Raw genomic sequence first — 20961 nt, 5'->3', positions numbered from 1 at the left:
AGTTTAAAAAGCAAAAAATTTTTAAAAGCATAATTCCTAAAAAGCAAAAAATTTCCTAATGCATTGAACAGGTATATTTAATCATATTTTCATATGTTACTACATTCACATGAACTGTTAAAATAGTCTAAAGAAATACAACTGTCTCTGCCAGGAATTAGCTTGTGGCAATGCTTATATTTTACTTCAGCCACTGGTCTTACTAAACAAACACTACAAAATAGTGTTGGGACAACTTTTTAGACTACCGATACTGTAGGGTCTGAAGTCATATCCCCATATACATATGACTTCAGACCCTACAAACCCTATAAGTTTGAGAATCCAGGATGACCACCACACACACTCCCCCTCTCCCTTCCAAGCACTTGCTCTGGGACCCCTCACTCATCTTTCAGGCAGACTTTCCTTCTGGACGTCTGGAATTCCATCTGGCAGGTCCTCTCCTCGGTGTAGGGCTTGCTGCTCTATATTTTCTATATACATTAACTCCTTAAGATAACTCACCTGTAAACTTTTCCAACTTTTCCATGGAATTATGTGTTTACCCTCTATGTTTCCTTGGTCCATTCAATGGCAAATATGGAGCCAGAAATGCTAAACACAGGCTTAACTCACAATCTTGAATTAAAAGTCAACTGTCACTATGTCATTTGTTTTAGAATAATCTGGGAAGACTAGAACTGCTATAAATTGAATCCGAAGAGATTATTTTTTTTTCTTTGCTGATGTGATTTAAATATGAGCCTATATGAAATGACTGAACCAGTCTATGTCAGCAATATATAACTCACTGCATACCCTTTCTGATGATTCTATTTTTATCAACTATAAAAAGAATAAGTGAAAACTAATAATGTGCCAAGAAGTATAAAGGAGGAAAATATATCATTAAAAAAAATCCCAACATCAAGACCTTTACCCTTAATATTTTAGCATTTCATCTTCCAGTGTTTCTGCCATAATTTATTTACAGATTCATTTATAGCCAATTCGACTGTGTATTCAGTTTAATTTAATATTATAACCATATTCCTATTTTATTAATAATTCCCTGGAAAAATCGTTTAATGACTACATAGTAAACCATTATAAATACATTACTTGTCTTGTAGTTTTGCATTTGAATTTTTTAAAATTGTGGTAAAATACACATCACATAAAATTTACAATCCTAACCAATTTTAAATATACTATGCAAGACTGTAAGTATATTCACACTGTTGTACAGACACTGGGCTTCCCTGATGGCTCAGACAGTAAAGAAACTGCCTGCAATGTAGGAGACCCGGGTTCCATCCCTGGGTGGGGAAGATCCCCTGGAGTAGGAAACGGCAACTCATGCCAGTATTCTTGCCTGGAGAATCCCATGGACAGAGGAGCCTGGCGGGCTACAGTCCATGAGATCACAGAGAGTCAGGCATGACTGAGCAACTAACACACACACAACACACACACACATTAACTTCTGTAGGCACTTGCACTGTCTCTTGTTTTTCCCTACTTTTAAAATTTATGTATAGTAAAATTCACTTTTGGGGAGGGCTCACAATTCCATGAGATTTAACAGATCCATACAGTTGTGTAAGCACTGCCACAATCAACATGTGGAACAGATCCATCATCCCATAAATGCCCTCAGGTTGCCCCCCTGTAGCCAACTTCTCTCCACCCTCAGCTCCTGGCAGCCACTGACTTGTTTTCTGCTCCCATTAACTTTACCTTATCCTGTTAATGGAAGCACACAGTATATAGTCTTTTGACTATATCCATCCATGTTGATGTGTGTACCCGTACTTCACTCCTTAACTGCTGAACAGTATTCCATTGTGTGTATCACACAATTTACCTATTCACAAGCTGGATATTTGAGTTGTTTCCAGCTTTTAGCAATTATAAACACAAATGCTGTAAACATTCACACACAAGTTTTGTGTGAACACAACTTCAGTTCTCTTGGGTAAATACTCATAAGCAAGATTACTGAGTCTCCTTATTTTACATAATAATTTTCCGCTAAATATTTTTATGCTTCCATTTTTGTTCAAATTTAGGATACATATCTAGAAATGGGTAACAAATACCAGTTGTTTCATCTTAGGACTCTTTCATGCATGCATTTTTAACTCTTGTTGGCTAAGTATTATTTGACTTGGTTGTTTCTTCAAGGGTAAATGTCTCTCACATTACTGAACTTTGTATTTCACAAAGGAAAGGTAATGCTGCAAGATCTATTACTTTTTTCATGATCCTTTCCCCTTAAAACTGTAGACATGATTTATTGACCTTTGACATTTAGACTTGCAGAAGACAAGTCTGAGTTTTATTCTATTGTACATGTATTTTATTTTTTGTGGAAGCATATAGTGTTTTGTTTCATTAGCATTTTAAGCAAAAACCACAGTTCAGTTCAGTTCAGTTCAGTCGCTCAGTCGTGTCCAACTCTTTGCGACCCCATGAATCGCAGCACGCCAGGCCTCCCTGTCCATCACCAACTCCCAGAGTTGACTCAGACTCACATCCATCGAGTCAGTGATGCCATCCAGCCATCTCATCCTCTTTTCGTCCCCTTCTCCTCCTGCCCCCTATCCCTCCCAGCATCAGAGTCTTTTCCAATGAGTCAACTCATGAGGTGGCCAAAGTACTGGAGTTTCAGCTTTAGCATCATTCCTTCCAAAGAAATCCCAGGATTGATCTCCTTTAGGATGGACTGGTTGGATCTCCTTGCAGTCCAAGGGACTCTCAAGAGTCTTCTCCAACACCACAGTTCAAAAGCATCAATTCTTCAGTGTTCAGCCTTCTTCACAGTCCAACTCTCACATCCATACAAGACCACTGGAAAAACCATACCCTTGACTAGATGGACCTACCTATTAATAGACATGTGTTTATTTTCATCTATTTTGACTAAAAATGTTTGGCCTTTTTGACTGGAATATTCAAGGTCTTTATTTTCAGTGTTGTATATTATTCTCAGAATATAATTTTGATTACTCTCTTGTTCCAAGAATATTTGTAATTCTTAAGTGCTGTGCAGCTTGTGGGATCTCAGTTCCCCAAGCAGGGATTGAACCTGGGCCACGGCAGTGAACAAGAAAGACTGGAATCCTAACCACAAGGTCACCAGGGAACAATTCTGATACACTTTTTCTTTCTTTGCAATCCATCATGAACTCACCCTTCTCCATCTATATCTCAAACCATCCTCACCTTACTTTCTGTTTCAACTGCAGCTTGTATCCTAGTCTCTTCATATCTGTTTTCTGGAAGATGCAATCCCTAATGGGAGTTAGAAAACATACAGGAGAAAGACATTTTGGAGTGAAATGAAGAGCACTACAGCTGCCTCCAAAAGCATTACCTAAATGATAGTTACATTTCTGAACTGAAATACAGACCAGGTACCCAATTTTCATTTGGCTACCTCTATTTTTTTGGTCTTAATTTATTATATTTAAAAATGTATACATGTGTATATTCCCTTACACATTTTGAAGACGAACGTTATAAAACTAAACCCATAGCATTAGAGTTACAGACCTCATACTGGTTGCGAATTACCAAGCTAAGATCAAAAGAGCAGAATTCAATAATGATAAGATTCAGTTGTCCTAGAGGTGTATGCTGGTTTTAGAAAAGGCAGAGGAACCAGAGATCAAATTGCCAACATCCGCTGGATCATCAAAAAAGCAAGAGAGTTCCAGAAAAACATCTATTTCTGCTTTATTGACTATGTCAAAGCCTTTGATTGTGTGGATCACAAGAAACTGTGGAAAATTATGAAAGAGATGGGCATACCAGACCACCTGACCTGCCTCTTGAGAAACCTGTATGCAGGTCAGGAAGCAACAGCTAGAACTGGACATGGAACAACAGACTGATTTCAAATTGGGAAAGGAGTACGTCAAGGCTGTATATTGTCACCCTGCTTATTTAACTTATATGCAGAGCACATCATGAGAAATGCTGGGTTAGATGAAGCACAAGTTGGAATCAAGATTGCCAGAAGAAATATCAATAACCTCAGATATGCAGATGACACCACCCTTATGGCAGAAAGTGAAGAACTAAAGAGCCTCTTGATGAAAGTGAAAGAGGAGAGTGAAAATGTTGGCTTAAAGCTCAATGTTCAGAAAACTAAGATCATGGCATCCAGTCCCATCACTTTATGGCAAATAGATGGGGAAACAGTGGAAACAGTGGCTGATTTTGTTTTGGGGGGCTCCAAAATCACTGCAGATGGTGATTGCAGCCATTAAATTAAAAGACGCTTACTCCTTGAAAGAAAAGTTATGACCAACCTAGACAGCATATTAAAAAGCAGAGACATTACTTTATCAACAAAGATCTGTCTAGTCAAGGCTATGGTTTTTCCAGTAGTCACGTGTGGATGTGAGAGCTGGACTATAAAGAAAGCTGAGTGCCGAAGAATTGATGCTTTTGAACTGTGGTGTTGGAGAAGAGTCTTGAGAGTCCCTTGGACTGCAAGGAGATCCAACCAGTCCATCCTTTAGGAGATCAGTCCTGGGTGTTCATTGGAAGGACTGATGTTGAAGCTGAAACTCCAGTATTTTGGCCACCTGATGTGAAGAGCTGACTCATTTGAAAAGAGCCTGATGTCGGGAAAGATTGATGGCAGGAGGAGAAGGGGACGGCAAAGGGTGAGATGGTTAGATGGCATCACTGACTCAACAGACATGAGTTTGGGTAGACTCTGGGAGTTGGTGATGGACAGGAAGGCCTGGAGTGCTGCGGTTCATGGGGTCGCAAAGAGTCGGACACAACTGAGCAACTGAACTGAACCGAACTGAAGTATATGGAGGCAACAAATCAAACTAATTCAGCCTTTTGCTGAGTGGCACTCCTAAGAGTTATAATGTCTGTTCCAATTTTCAAACAATGAATTAGGTTATATTTTATCAGTTATACATTCATTCATTTAATCAAAACTATTTGAGTACAATATATGTATTAGGCATAGGGCTGAGTACTGGTGATACAGAAATGAATGCAAATTTTTATTGAGCTAAAAAGTAAAGATACAGCTCTAAATTGATGTGATGAGTTTAATAATAAGCTATACATGGGACCTATAGACAAGAATCCAGGTATATAGTTCTCTTGACTGTTCACTGAGAACGTCTTTCTATATTATCACAATAGATTGATCCAGTCTTAGTATTTTCTAACACTGTATATTTCCATCTTTGTGACTCATCAAAGGTATAAATTAAAATTTATTAAACTCCCAACCAGGATACATTAAATTTTAAACATTCCAGAAGCACCAAACTAGGGGTCTGACAGGGAAAATTTATGAGAGTGGAGAACTCTCTTTCTTGGTCAAAAGGATACAGCTCCATTCTTCTGGGAAACAACAGCCAGGCCAGTGGACAAGGTCATCTACTTACATGACTCATTTCATTGTGTTTCTTATGTGTGGATAAAGGGAGAAACTAAATTATAGAAAAAAGTGAAAGGGTAATTTGAACTACTCTGTTTTTTTTGGAAAGGCCCCAATTGAGGAAAGAGCTAACAGATTAGGGAGTTCAGTTCAGTCACTCAGTTGTGTCTGACTCTTTACAACCCCATGAGCTGTAGCACGCCAAGCCTCCCTGTCCATCACCAACTCCCAGAGTCTACCCAAACTCATGTCCATTGAGTCAGTGATGCCATCTAAATCTCATCCTCTGTTGTCCCCTTATTCTCCTGCCATCAATCTTTCCCAACGTCAGGCTCTTTTCAAATGAGTCAGCTCTTCACATCAGGTGGCCAAAGTATTGGAGTTTCAGTTTCAACATCAGTCCTTCCAATGAACATCCAGGACTGATCTCCTAAAGGATGGACTGGTTGGATCTCCTTGCAGTCCAAGGGACTCTCAAGAGTCTTCTCCAACACCACAGTTCAAAAGCATCAATTCTTCAGCGCTCAGCTTTCTTTATAGTCCAGCTCTCACATCCACACGTGACTACTGGAAAAACCATAGCCTTGACTAGATGGACTTTTGTTGAAAAAGTATTATCTCTGCTTTTTAATATGCTGTCTAGGTTGGTCATAACTTTTCTTTCAAGGAGTAAGCGTCTTTTAATTTCATGGCTGCAGTCACCATCTGCAATGATTTTGGAGCCCCCAAAAATAAAGTCTGACACTGTTTCCACTGTTTCCCCATCTATTTGCCATGAAGTGATGGGACTGGATGCCATGATCTTAGTTTTCTGAACACTGAGCTTTAAGCCAACATTTTCACTCTCCTCTTTCACTTTCATCAAGAGGCTCTTTAGTTCTTCACTTTCTGCCATAAGGGTGGTGTCATCTGCATATCTGAGGTTATTGATATTTCTCCTGGCAATCTTTATTCCAGCTTGTGCTTCATCCAGCCCAGCATTTCTCACGATGTACTCTGCATATAAGTTAAATAAGCAGGATGACAATATACAGCTTTGACGTACTCCTTTTCCTATTTGAAACCAGTCTGTTGTTCCATGTCCAGTTCTAACTGTTGCTTCCTGACCCACATACAGGTTTCTCAAGAGGCAGGTCAGGTGGTCTGGTATGCCCATCTCTTTCAGAATTTTCCATACACTCACAGTTTATTTAGATCAGTTTCTTGGGATCCACACAGTCAAAGGCTTTGGTATAGTCAATAGAGCAGAAAAAGATGTTCTTCTGGAACTCTCTTGCTTTTTCAATGATCCAGTGGATGTTGGCAATTTGATCTCTGGTTCCTCTGCCTTTTCTAAAACCAGCTTGAACATCTGGAAGTCATGGTTCACGTATTGCTGAAGCCTGGCTTGGAGAATTTTGAGTATTACTTTACTAGCGTGTGAGATGAGTGCAATTGTGCAGCAGTTTGAGCATTCTTTGGTATTGCCTTTCTTTGGGATTGGAATGAAAACTGACCTTTTCCAGTCCTGTGGCCACTGCTGAGTTTTCCAAATTTGCTGGCATATTGAGTATAGCACTTTCACAGTATCATCTTTTAGGATTTGAAACAGCTCAACTAGAATTCCATCACCTCCACTAGCTTTGTTCGTAGTCATGCTTCCTAAGGCCCACTTGACTTTACATTCAAGAATGTCTGGCTCTAGGTGAGTGATCACACCATCATGATCATCTGGGTCATGAAGATCTTTTATGTGTAGTTCTTCTGTGTATTCTTGCCACCTCTTAATACCTTCTGCTTGTGTTAGGTCCATACCATTTCTGTCTTTTATTGTGCCCATCTTTGCATGAAATGTTTCCTTGGTATCTCTAATTTTCTTGAAGAGATCTCTAGTCTTTCCCATTCTGTTGTTTTCCTCTATTTCTTTGCATTGATGGCTGAGGAAGGCTTTCTTATCTCTCCTTGCTATTCTTTGGAATTCTGCATTCAAATGGGTATATCTTTCCTTTTCTCCTTTGCTTTTCGCTTCTCTTCTTTTCACAACTATTTGTAAAGTGATAACCAAAATCTTCTTGTATCATGCTGACTTATAACCCTAGAATGCTTTTGATTCTAATTTCAAAATTAGGGAGGGAAATTATAAACCATGGTTTAAGACTGTATTTGAATTGATTTTAATACGGGAACAGAAAAACTGTGGAAACTTAAAAAGAGTGACTTTTTTTTTAAAAAAGTGTATTAGAACTTCAGAAATAATTTTTCAGATGCATTTTTAGTAATTGTTTCATTTTAGTGATTTAAATGAAAAACAAATCTAAATTTGAAAAACTTAACACTGAAAGGAAAGCACTTATTTGCTGGTGGCAGCTATGGTTATGTCTCATAACTACTGGTTATGACCATATGGTTCGGGTCTATACCCCAGTGCCATCTGCTATATCCTAATTGTGAGGCACTAACTGGAATCTTGAATGTTGGGCCTGAAAATCTAAACCTAAAATGTAAGTGTATCTCTACTAAAAATCCCACTACAACTGCAGCAAAGTGATATGAAAAAAGAGTGTTTTATTTCATGAATTCTCAAAATATAAAGTACCATTTTAGACACATTCCTTCTCCAGTGACTTTTTATGGTGAACCTATCATGTACTAGGATGTGGATATAAGGATACAGGAAGGTTATCTCTTGGTTCCCATAATAAGTCAGTAGTAAGGGTTTTTAAACTCAAGCATCTGGTGGACATTTTTCACATCCTACTTCACTTTGTCCAACTGAACACACGCTGAACCCACACTGTCTGGCCTCTATTGATGTGGCATGCTTTGGTTACAATTTAGCATGAAAATGAATGGCCACTTTATGAAGAGGAATAAAGTAAAATGCAAGTTATTTTAAAGCTAAGGACACTGAAGTTCTAATTCACAAAGCAGGAACCTGCCAGCTTATTCTGGAAATAATTCTTTTGGCTCAAAGCAGCTGAGCTGCAGAAATATGACTTCCAAGTTTTTAATTTCATTCTAATTATTATTTGTAAGAGCTAATGGTTATCAGGAGTATATAAAAATTCAAGAACATCATTTCACAATTATGTATTTTCTATCCATTACAACATTCATAACACCCTGAAACTGAAGATTTTTGAAGCCATAAATTTTATGAATATATAAAAAACATATGTTGATTCCACATGAGGATACAGTAAAAACATTAATAAAATTTCTCTGGAGTTTATAGCACTATAATTTATTGCGTTCATTTGCTGATATATTGACTCAAATACTAGTGTCTTAAAAACTAACAAGCATGTGTTTTGAAGAATAGAAATATATTAATTTTTTAAAACAGTAGTTAACTTAAACCTGTCTTTCCCATGGTTGGCACTTGACTAGAATATCAAATTGCAAATTTCTGCAAGCAAAAGAGACATTCTGGCTGGCATATGGTCCACAGTGCAAAAGAACTATGTGTATTTAAATGTAATCAAATTCTGAAATAACTTTATCCACAAAGAAATACATATGCAAAATAGCCACGCTCATGTCCTTTCCTAAATCATGAATTTAAAGGACACTGACAAAAAGAGAAGGCACTGAAATGCTTTCTAAAACTTTGGGATAGCTTTCTGTTGGTTTTTATGTAACCACCTCTGCATACCTCTTCCAAGAAAAGTTGACCACAAAAGCTCAATATTTATGAAGATTTAATGAGTCTCTAAGGCTGTTCAAGGATAAGGAGACCTGATAAGCTTTCCAGGGGAAGTAGATTTCTTTTTTAATAATCTCAGCGTACTTCCAAAATTACAGTGAAATGTCTCAATATGGGAGTGGGTACATAAGGTTTGGGGCTGCCTAAAAGGTACGGAGCAGGAATGACAGAATTATTCATGACCCTGCTGCCTTTCCTCTGAAATAATCTAATTTCATTTTTATGGAAAGAAATAATGTTACTGCCCCTGTTTTTTTATCAGAGTCATGGAAAGAGTGAGTATATCACAGGCCTGGCCTTGTATCAGGAGCTAAGCTGAGAACATAGATCCCCTCATCACACACTTGTCTTCCTGTAAACATCCCAGAACACACTACACTCTCATTTAACTTTTTTTTTTCTTATATTTGGTAAAGAATCTTCCCTACTTTCAAATATGTATTCAAATTGGATAAGCTCAGTTCAATTCAGTTCAGTTGCTCAGTCGTGTCCGACTCTTCAGGGAGCAAGAAAAAATTTGGAGAATCTCAGGACCAAATGTAAATTTTAAAATATAGGTTAAGATGTGTACATAAACAGACTAAAAAATACTGCATAAGTCCTAAAAAAAAAAAAAAAACTAATTCAAGAATGGTGACTTGAAATACAATAGCAATATTTAGGATAGAACTGTTTTGGGATCTCTACAATTATTTGTGAAATATTTTAGGTCCAAAAAAATGTCAGAAGGATGCAAACTCATGTCTACACCAGTAAGCTTCATCATTTCTTAAAAGTTTTCTTCGGATTTAAGAAACGTGTCATTACAAAGTTGGTGGAAGCCCCCTGCCAAACCTCCTCAATCCAATTCCCCTGCCTCCCACCCCTTGGTGAGAAGCAACCAAGTAAATGGCATCATAGTTTACATAACCTTCCACAGCTTGATTTGTCTGAACACTATGTTTCTGAAAATATCCATGTTGATAGATGCAATTCTAACCCATCCATTTTTATGACTGTACTCTAATTTATAAATATAGCTCAAATTCATCAATCCTTTTTATTTATTGATTAATTTTCTTAAAAGTCTGTGAAGGTTTATGTTGGTTCTGCAATGACCCCTCTTATACTGTCACCTAGGGTACTACATTTGCAGGCTTCCCTGGTGGCTCAGCAGTAAAGAATACACCTGCAATACAGGAGACATGGGTTCTATTCCTGGGTCAGGAAGATCCCCAAAGGAAATGGAAACCCAGTCCAGTATTCTTGCCTGGGAAATCCCAAGGACAGAGGAGCCTGGCAGGCTACAGTCCAAAGAGTCAGGACGAGTCGGATACAACTGAGTGACTGAGCAACAACAACAAAGTGTACATTTGCACTAGTTTCTAAGGATACATACTCTAGTGAGACTGTTCCATTGTGGGCATTTACAGCTTCACTAGTACCAGATAATGACACACTGTCCTTTAAGGTGGGAATACCAATTTTCATTCCCATTAGCAGTGCAGAAAAGTTCTTGTTTTTACATATCAAGGCCAATACTTGGCATTTTTAAACTGAAAAGTTTCCCAGTCTGAAGAATATGGAATATCTCACTTTGTATTTTTTGCATTTTTGTTGTTAGTGAGGTTAATATTTTCATGTTTTAGACTATGCAAGTTCCCCTTCTGTGAATTTCCTGTTCATATCCTTTTCCCATTCTTCTAGTTGGCTTTTGTTTTATTGTATTTCAATATCTCATACACTAATTCCTTACTGGTTATATTCATTATCAAGATTTTCTTCCACTCTATGCTTTTCTTTCGTCTTTTTTTGGCCACAATACAGGGCATGCATGCAGGACCCTAGTTCCCTCACCAAGGATCAAACCCATCCCCCTGCAGCGGAAGTGCAGTGTCTTAACCACTGGACCACCAAAGTCCCTATAGTATATATTTTTATGATACAAAGGTGTTTTCTTAGTCTGCTTGAATTTATAAATATTTTCCTTTGTAACTTATGCCCTTTGTGTCTTAGTTAAGGACACAAAGCTCACCCAGAGATCATACAGATATTCTATATATTCTTCTTCTAAATGTTTTCAAGATTTGCTTTTCATAAGCAGATTTTAATCTACCTGGAATTTATTGTTTAATGGATTGAAATTTTCCAATATTTTCCCTTTGGATATTAATAATCATATTTGAGCCCCACGTATGGAATATTCATCCTTTCTCCACCAATTTTTAAATTGCCGTATGGCTGATATTCGGAGAAGGCATGGCACCCCACTCCAGTACTCTTGCCTGGAAAATCCCATGGACGGAGGAGCCTAGAAGGCTGGAGTCCACGGGATCGCTGAGGGTCGGACAACGACTGAGCGACTTCACTTTCACTTTTCACTTTCATGCATTGGAGAAGGAAAGGGCACCCCACTCCAGTGTTCTCGCCTGGAGAATCCCAGGGACGGGGGAGCCTGGTGGGCTGCCGTCTATGGGGTCGCACTGAGTCGGACACGACTGAAGCGACTTAGCAGCAGCATGGTTGACATTAATTCAGTCAACACAGAACACTTCTTGTATTGAGGGATCACAAGGATTCCTTAAATTGTCTTCTATAGTCCGTACCTTCTTTCCACCCACCCCACCTCTTCTTTAATACCAGGCAATTACGGATGTGTTCTACATGTCTATAATCTTTGCATTTCAAGAATATTACATACAGTTCCGGCAGGGAGCACGGTGAGAAGCGGATGGCGGCCTTCAATCCTGCGCCCTCCAGGTCCTCTGGCCTCCGGTGGGCAGGTGAATTAGGGGCCCGCAGGCCGGAACCTCCTGAGGGCGGGCGAACCGGGGCCCCCTGGGCCGCGAACCCCGGTGGGTAGGTGAACTGGGGGCGCACTCACTGGGACAGCTTGGGCTGTGTCTTGCGGGGCCTCAGAGCTCTCACCACCGCCACCCACTGGAAGCCGCAGCAAACCTCACCCTCACCCTCTCCTCTGCAGCCTAATGGCGGCGGCCGCTCAGAGTCCGGAAGTCGCTGAGCAACCACTGGGTTTCTTGGCCCAAGGCTGCAGGGCTTAGGCCAAGCCGCTGCCAGGCACCCGCACGGATCGGGTACCTGAGGTGACCGCTCACCGCGTGGGGGCTGACAATGGCTTTAACGACCCTGAAGGTGGGCGGAGCCGCGGTGGGTGACGGGTAGAAATTAACGGTTCTGCAGTTGGTGATTCTACCAAGACCTTGACTTCGAAAGATACTAACAGAAATGATGGAATAACTTACCCCATGCAGCCAATAGTTACTGCCCATCGCCCTTTGGGAAGATTTACTGTCCATTTATAGAAAGCCTGTGTGTATAATATGAAAAACTGCTCTCAACTTCCCTCTCAACCTTTCAAAAGAAAACTGTATCTAGGCCTTCTAGATGCAAAGAGGTTGCTGAAGTATGATAAAGTCAAGTTAGAAAATCACCTATCTTGTAAATGCCCTTTAAAAAAAAAAAAAAAAACCATAGAAAAGACATGTCTTCTGGAAATGACTTTTCTAACTGGAGTTGTTTGACCACCTCTAGAAGACCAGCAGCAGCAGAAGCGACCTCAGGAGCCCCCAAGGCCCACATTTGTACAGTGGGTTAGAGGACATGGAATGGATGACATTGAGGAAGTAAAGCAGGTTCTAGGGCAGATTGGCCGTCCTTAGAAGACATTTCCATATTATAACCAATTTTTGTGTGTGCGTTTTATTCCACTACTGTATAAATATAGTTGACAATAAGTACTTTTTGGCAATATCTAGTCTTTCTAAATGTTCTGAAGTCCTGATATATGTTAAAACCAGAAGTAGTAAAAGGACATTTTGTAAACATCTTTATGTTAAAATTCCTTTGAAATACTGTTGGTGGGGGGTCATTGTGGCCAAAGCACCTCTTTGAACATTGAATTGTATCTATGCACTGGTTGAAGGTTGTGGGTGGCGGGGGAAGAAGGAAATGCAAAGAGCTCTGTGCCTGAGTGGTGTTACTGGGGCAAGACTAAGCACTGTGTTTTTTATGTTTGTGCATTTGATTTCATTTTGCTGTGTATGTAGTGTATATAAGGGACAAGTGAGTCCTAATTTACAACATTTAGTCTTTCTAGATGTTAAAGAGATTGCTAGTGTAGGACAGAAATAGAGGTAGTAAATTAATACATTTTGTACATTTTGTGTGAAAATTTCCAGGGAAGATTGTCTTCTGAAAAATTGAGCTTTATTGCCCTCTGGGTTGGTGGAGCAGGGAGAGATGGGAAGGGGGTTGGTCTTAGGCCAGAATGCCTGTATTTTGAAGATATTTTCAGATTATAACTGTTTCATGTGTGCAGTTTATTCAAGACTGCTCTGTATATAGTGGACAAATGAAGTTCTTATTTGAAACATCTAGTCCATCTAGATGTTTAGAAGTACCTGACATAGGTTAAGTGTAGAAGTCATAAAATATCATTTTGTAAATATCTTTTTGCTCAAATTCATAGGAACTATTGTCTTTGGAAGTTTTGAAATGTTAAACCACCTCCATGAGCAAGTATACTGTTGTCTGTATTTGTTCTGTGGTTTGGAGGAAGTGGGAGAGAAAGAACTGCAAAAGGTAATATGCTAGTGTGTTCGTACCTGAACATATTCAGACCAAACCATTTTCTGTATGTTATATGCATTTTGTTTGGTGTGTATATAATGGACAAATGAGTCCTAATTTTGCAACATCTAGTTTCCAGATTGAAGACAGGAGGAGAAGGGGATGACAGAGGATGAGATGGTTGGATGGCATCACCGACTGAATGGACATGAGTTTGAGCACACTCCAGGAGGTGGTGAAGGACAGGGAAGCCTGGCGTGCTGCAGTCTATGGGGTCACAAAGAGTTGGACACTACTGGGCAACTAAACAATAACAAAGCCGCTTTTGAAAACATCTTTTTATTAAAATTCCTGTGAAATACTGTTGTTTGAGGGGGTGGTCAGACCACCTCTTTGAACACTGCATTGTATTTGCACACTGGCTGAAGGCTGGGGGTGAATGAGGTTGCCAGTGAATGCCAAAGTAGTCAGGAAAAAAGTTAACACATTTTAAGTAAAATTAGCACATTTTGTACACATTGTGTGGAAATTCATAGGCCAGCTTGTCTTCTGTAAATGACTTTTGGATATGAATTTGTTCAGTCGCCTCTAAGCATTACACATGCCTGTACTTGTCCACTTGATTGGTGGTGGAGAGAGGAAGTGAGGGAGGGAATCGTTCGAGCCAAACTGGTCATATTTAGAAGATACCCTAGATGATAAGCACTGTTTCGTGTCTTCTCTTGTGCTCATGCTCAGTCGTGTCCAACTCTTTGTGACAACTTTGGACTATAGCCAGGCTCCTCTGTCCATGGGATTTTTCAGGCAAGAAAACTGGAGTGGGTTGCCACTTTCCCCTCCAGAGGATCTTCCTGACCTAGGGATCAAACCCACATCTCCTATGTCTCCTAGATTGCATGTGGGTTCCTTACCTGATGAACTACTGGGGAAGCCCCCAAATAATTATTATTTCTTGTCTTGTTCAAGACTTAGATGGGTGAAAGTTTATTTAGCAGTGCTGTGTACACAGTGGACAATTATCTAGTCTACTTTTACAAGTATCTAATAAAAGACAATATCTAGTCTTTTAGATATTTAGAAGTATTTAATGTGTTTAAAAGTAGTAGTAGTAGTAGAATAATGCTTCTTATAAATAGCTTTTAAAAACTGATGGGAAATACTGCCTTTGAAAATGGGATTGTTAAACCTCCTCTCTAAACAGTACACTCTGTGCTTATCCATTGGGTTGAAGAAGGTAGGAGGGAAGATTGCAAAGATGTTTTGCCAGTGTGTACTAGAAACCTTTCAACTTATCCATTGCTCTATGTGTTACATGTATCTCATTTACCTTTACTTTATATATTATGTATGTGCTGGACAGATGGGTCCCAATTTTATAATAGCTAGTCTCTAGATATTAAAGAGGTTGCCAATATATGATAAAGTGAAGTTTCTTAGTCATGTCCGACTCTTTGTGACCCCATGGACTATCCATGGAATTCTCCAGACCGGAATACTGGAGTGGGTAGCATTTTCCTTCTCCAGGGGATCTTCCCAACCCAGGGATCAAACTCAGGTCTCCCACACTGCAGGAGGATTCTTTACCAGCTGAGCCACAAGGGAAGCCCAATGTATGATTAAAGTGGAGTTAATAAATTAATATGTTTTGTATACTTTGTGTTATAATTCACTGAAAGGCTGTCTTCTGAAAAGGAAATTGTAAATCACATCTAAGTGAAACACGTGAGTGTACTCCGCCCACTGTTGGATAGATGGCAAATAGGAGGAACTGGGAGAAATGAAGGGTTCTAGGCTAGAATATTCCTTCATAGAATACACTTTAGGATATAACCATTGTTACACGTGTGTAGTTTATTCAATACTACTGTGTATACAGTGGACAAACAAATCCTTATTTGAAACATCTAGGTTTTCTAGATGTATAAAATTATACAACCTATGTTGAAAGTAGAGTTAAAGTAACACCTTTTAAGTATTTTTTCTGTTAATTCATAGGAATGATTGTATTTGGGGAGTGGAATTGTTAAACTTGAGTAAACTCTCCAAGAAAATTAAGTTCATTGGGTGGTGGGGAAGCAGGGGCAGGGAAAGAAGTACAGAGAGAAGGGTTCTGTATCCATCAGTCTTTAGACAAGTTCAGACTATATAACCATTATTCTCTTTATGCATTTTATTTAATACTGCAGTGTTTTAATCATAATTTTGCCAATATCTTTATCTAGAGACCTGTTGCCATTTTTGTACTTTCTGAAATTTTTGTTGCTAAGAAAGTCAGGATTACATTTTTTACCTTCCAGATTGAGTTGGTACAGTATATTCTTAGTTATCAAAATACTCATAGCCTTGGGACTTTGAAATGGTAAATATTCATGATGCGTGAAAAACACAATACATAACTATATGGTCATCCAGGTCATTGCATCTATCTGTGGTTCAATTCTTTTTACTGCTGTGTAGTATTCCATGGTATTGATATAGTTTGTTTACCTATTCACCCACTGAAGGGCATGTGAGTTGTTTCCTTTTTTTTTTTTTTTTTGGATATTACGAGTAAAAGTTGCTAAAAACATTCAGGTTTCCATGTGAAAACAAGTCTTCATTTCTCTGGGATAAATGCCTAGGTGTACAACTGCTGGGTTGTACAGTAGTTACATGTTTAATTTTTTAAGAAACTGCCTGTGGTCCTGCTGTTTTACATTCTCACTCCTAGTATAGGAGTGATCCAATTTATCTGAATTCTTACCAGCATTTCATGTTGTCAAATTTTTTATTTTTTTAAAAGAGCTATTCTGATACATATGTAATAATGTCTGATTGTGACTTTAATTTGTGTTTCCCTAACAGCTAGAGATATTAAGGCCATTTTCATGTACCTATTTACCACGTGTGTATCCTCTTTCCTGTGGTCATGTATGGATGTGAGAGTTGGACTGTGAAGAAGGCTGAGCACCGAAGAATTGATGCTTTTGAACTGTGGTGTTGGAGAAGACTCTTAAGAGTCCCTTGGACTGCAAGGAGATCCAACCAGTCCATTCTAAAGGAGATCAGCCCTGGGTGTTCATTGGAAGGACTGATGCTAAAGCTGAAACTCCAGTACTTTGGCCACCTGATGCAAAGAGTTGACTCATTGGAAAAGACTCTGATGCTGGAGGGGATTGGGGGCAGGAGAAGGGGACGACAGAGGATGAGATGGCTGGATGGCATCACTGACTCAATGGACCTGAGTCTGAGTGAACTCCGGGAGTTGGTGATGGACAGGGAGGCCTGGCGTGCTGCAATTCATGGGGTCACAAAGAGTCGGACACGACTGAGCGACTGAACTGAACTGAACTGATCCTCTTTAGTGAAATATCTGTTCAGCTCTTTTGTTCATTTTCTAGTTGGATTCTTTTTGTTTTTAATTGTTGACTGTTTTGTTCTTAATACAAATCCTGGTCCTTTATCAGCTACATGGTTTGTAAATACTTTCTCCCATTGATCTAGGTACTAATACTACAGTTTTGGCTTTGTAAGTCTTATATCAGGTGGACTGATTCCTTTTACTCTATTTTTTTTTTCAAAATTGTTTTAAGTATTCTGTGGCTTATACCTTTTGATATAAGTTTTAGAATAATCTTATTTAATTTACAAAAATAAAACTTTGTAAGAATTTTGAGTGAAATATATCTATAAATCAATTTGGGCCCAGCTTTATGCCCTACTTGTCTCCTAGAATAGTGAAATCAGAGGATCCTTGAGTGAGAAATCAGAGCAGCACAAATAAAAATACCTAAAAAACATCATCAGGCAATGAGATAGACCAGCCACATCTCCTTAAAATTAAGCTCACACCTCTTTTCCTTAAATATGAACAAGAGCCAACAAGGATCACCAGAAATCTTAGAAAAGTCTTTATGAAATATCATGACATAAACAAGACAGAAAACAGTAATTCAAAAAGAATTGAGACAATGCAAGGGAAAGAAACCTCCCCCCCCCCCAAACTCTATTTATATGCTGAGAGATAAAAGAGAAGATGTTGCATCTGAAAACCAGGGACAGACTGCTTTAAAAAATAATAAATTAAGGAACAAAAAATATCTCAGGAAAAAAAAAAGAGAAAGAGGAAAAATGAAACTACCTAGAGAATTGGAATGTAAGTTCAGGTAAATCTCCCAGAAAGTAGGGCAAATGGACTAAGAGAAAAACAGTTAGTCTAATATCTGAATAATACATATACAACTTTTTAAAAATTATAAATAAAAATTAAAACTTAAAAATATCTTTTTGTTAAAATTGTATAATCTCTAACATAGTTTTCAATATTCTTCACAAAATTACCCATTCTTACCTATCCCCTAGAGCCATACTATAGTCAAGAAGGCTTTTTAAAATCAGTCCGGGATTTATTAATTCATTCATCTATTCATTAATGGAATAAAATATACTAAATTTCCACTACATGCCAGTGGTAATGTGGGACACAGTACAGAGAGGAAAAATATATCTATACCACCTAAAATTTTGTTTCAATTATTTAAAATTTTTTTAAAACACAATAAAATAAACACTCTGATAAAACTATATTCACAAGATCCTATAGAAGCACAGAAGTACTGCATCTAACCTAAAAAATGGTAGAAACTGCCAACAAATGCTTTAAGGAAGAAATGGAGATTGAAAGGAGTTTCCAAAGTCAACTATGTGTTAACAACCAAAAGGAGAAAAAGGATGCTTCAGGCAGAAAGAAGAGCATTGACAAAAGAAGTGATAGGTGAGCATGCAATCACTGTTTACCCATTCAAGTAACAGTGTTTGAGTCCTAATCACATGTTAGATGTTAGACCTTAGAGTGGTAAAGTCAATGTCCCTTCCCTAAAAGGAGTCTTACCTGCCAATAATGAAAAACATAAGAGAGGAACATCAAAGTTAGACTCAGATGTCAAGATAGATTTCCTAAATGAAGATGACCATGAAGAATAAGTAAGAATTAGCCAGACATCACACTAAAAGAGACACAAAAGAATACATGACAAGATGTAGATGATTAAGACAATAGATACACAAAGAAGGACCAGGTTTAAAATGAAGGAAAGAATGTAAGGTAACAAATACACCATAGCAGTATTTTCAAACATCATTAGAAAATAAATTAGAAAAAAATTCAAGTGGCAAGGATCTTGAAAATCATTCTCAACCACACAGGAAAATAAATAGATGAAAGTGGCTGGAGTAAAAGTAGATGAACAGAAATAACTAGCATTCATGAAAAAGAGGACAGAACAAAAAGGCAAAAACCAACAGTAAATGATATAATAGAAGAAAATTTTTCCTATAATGAAAAAGGATCTAAATCTGTACAATAAAAATGGCCACCATGTGCCAAGAAAAAATAAGAGACTGATATATAGAAACAACATTGTAAAACTCTTGAGAGAAAAAATAAAGCCTTCCATAGGCAGCCAGGCAGAACAAACACGTTATCTACCAAAGAAGAGCCAAAAAAAAAAGCCAGCCTGAGAGGTCTATGGGCAACACTGTATGCCAAACTTTGTGGATAAAAAACTTCTGAGGCTTGAGAGGGAAAATTCGTGTCTCAGGAATTTCATACCCAAATAAGCCATTCACTGTTTATGTGTGAAGTCAAGAGAGAAACATTTTCAGATACAGAAGGATTCATAAAGTATAAGACCCACAACTTTTTCCTGAAATTAAGAAAGCTATAAAGTCTTACTGCCTGAAGTGTGGTCCACAGACAAGCAGCACTGACATCACCTGGGAATTCATTAGAAATGAAAACTCCTGGGCCCCACTCCAGACCTACTGAATCAAAGTTTATATTTTAACAAGATCCCTAGGTGATTCATATGTGCATTAAAATTCCAGAAGCACAACTCAAAACATATCCCTGCCAATGAAGTGATGATTCAGAAAGAAGAACTGAAAGTACTGACAATGAACATTGAAATAATATATGTACACAAACTCAAGTTTAGATGATGGTTTGAAATATGATTATGAAAGAAAAGATAAAAAGGGGATAAATGCTGCCAATAAATTGAGTATAAGATCCCAAGTTATAATAACAAAATCCCACTGAGTGGAAATGAAGAAGAAAAGCAGAGAACATGTATTGACTTACAAATAAGAAGAGACTAGTATTTTATTACTGGCATTGATAGTTATAAAGCAATTATTAAAGTATGATTTTCAAACATCTTAAATTTAATCATCAGAAATATAAAAACAAAATGGCTCAGCAAGTAAAGAATCTGCCTGCAATGCAGGAGACACAAGAGACTTGGGTTCAGTCTCTGGGTCAGGAAGATCCCCTGGAGAATGAAATGGCACCCCACTCAAGTATACTTGCCTGAAAAATCCTATGGACAGAGGAGCCTGGTGGGCTACAAGCCAATGTGTCACAAAGAATCAGACATGACTGAGAAACTAAGCATGTGTATATATATATATAGGTATGTGTGTATATATATATAATTTTGAAATTACCAGAGGTAAAGTTCAGCAAAATGAAAGAATGAAAGATTTTAAATAGAGGTCATCCAAGCACATATATTGAACTCTCTCCCTCTCATAAATACCTAGTGAAATAACCAACAAAGCATATTAATAGGTTAACATCTCTACATCACAGCTAAAAATTCATAGAGGCTATACACAAGCCAGAAATTTCAATATATGTATGAATAAGACTGAATTAAAGGATGGTACACGAATATACTATTCACTTACACAAAAGAGAAGCTTGCAGGAGATGCAGGTTGGATCCCAGGGTCAGAAGATCCCCTGGAGGAGGAAATGGCAACTCACTCCAGTATTCTTGCCTGGAAAATCCCATAGACAGAGAAGCCTACAGTCCAGAGTCATGGGGTCACAATGAGTCAGACAAGACTGAATGACTGAGCATGTGCACACAAGCATGTGCGTACACGCGCGCGTGCACACACACACACACACACACACACACACATCTCTTCAAACAGTGCTTACACCCTATTCTCTATCTCACTTTTCCTTTTAGGACTCCAATTATACATGGTTTAGACCTTTTCATCTTATATCCATACCTTTTCATCCTTATTCTATGTTCGTTCATTTTCCCTGTATAATTTAGCATGGATATTTCTACAAATCTATACTCTCTTCTGCTGTTTCTAATCTGCTATTATTGCCATCTATTTAGTTCATGATTTTAGTTATCATTTGCTTCTACTCTCAAATTCCCATATAATTCCATTTTATGGATTCCAGTTCTTTGGTGAAATCCTATATCCTGCCATATATTTTTGTAAATACTTACTACAGG

At 38.2% G+C, this 20961-nt stretch overlaps 1 protein-coding gene across 12 annotated transcripts in view; it reads right to left on the bottom strand.

Annotated features, from left to right (window-relative positions):
* Positions 1–20961, bottom strand: part of ADAMTSL3 (ADAMTS like 3) — a 379251-nt gene that overhangs the window by 226924 nt on the left and 131366 nt on the right. For 10 of the 12 annotated variants that reach the window (XM_045163811.1, XM_045163808.1, XM_045163813.1 and 7 more), the window contains exon 5: positions 3211–3279. The exons of the other annotated variants lie outside the window; for them this stretch is intronic. In XM_045163811.1, coding sequence (XP_045019746.1) covers positions 3211–3279 — 69 coding nt within the window. The remainder of the gene's footprint in view (positions 1–3210; positions 3280–20961) is intronic. 12 annotated transcript variants of the gene reach the window in all.

Source organism: Bubalus bubalis, chromosome 20 (assembly GCF_019923935.1).
Source record: "Bubalus bubalis isolate 160015118507 breed Murrah chromosome 20, NDDB_SH_1, whole genome shotgun sequence".
Lineage (NCBI taxonomy): Eukaryota > Metazoa > Chordata > Mammalia > Artiodactyla > Bovidae > Bubalus > Bubalus bubalis.
This window is presented reverse-complemented; position numbering and strand designations above follow the sequence as displayed.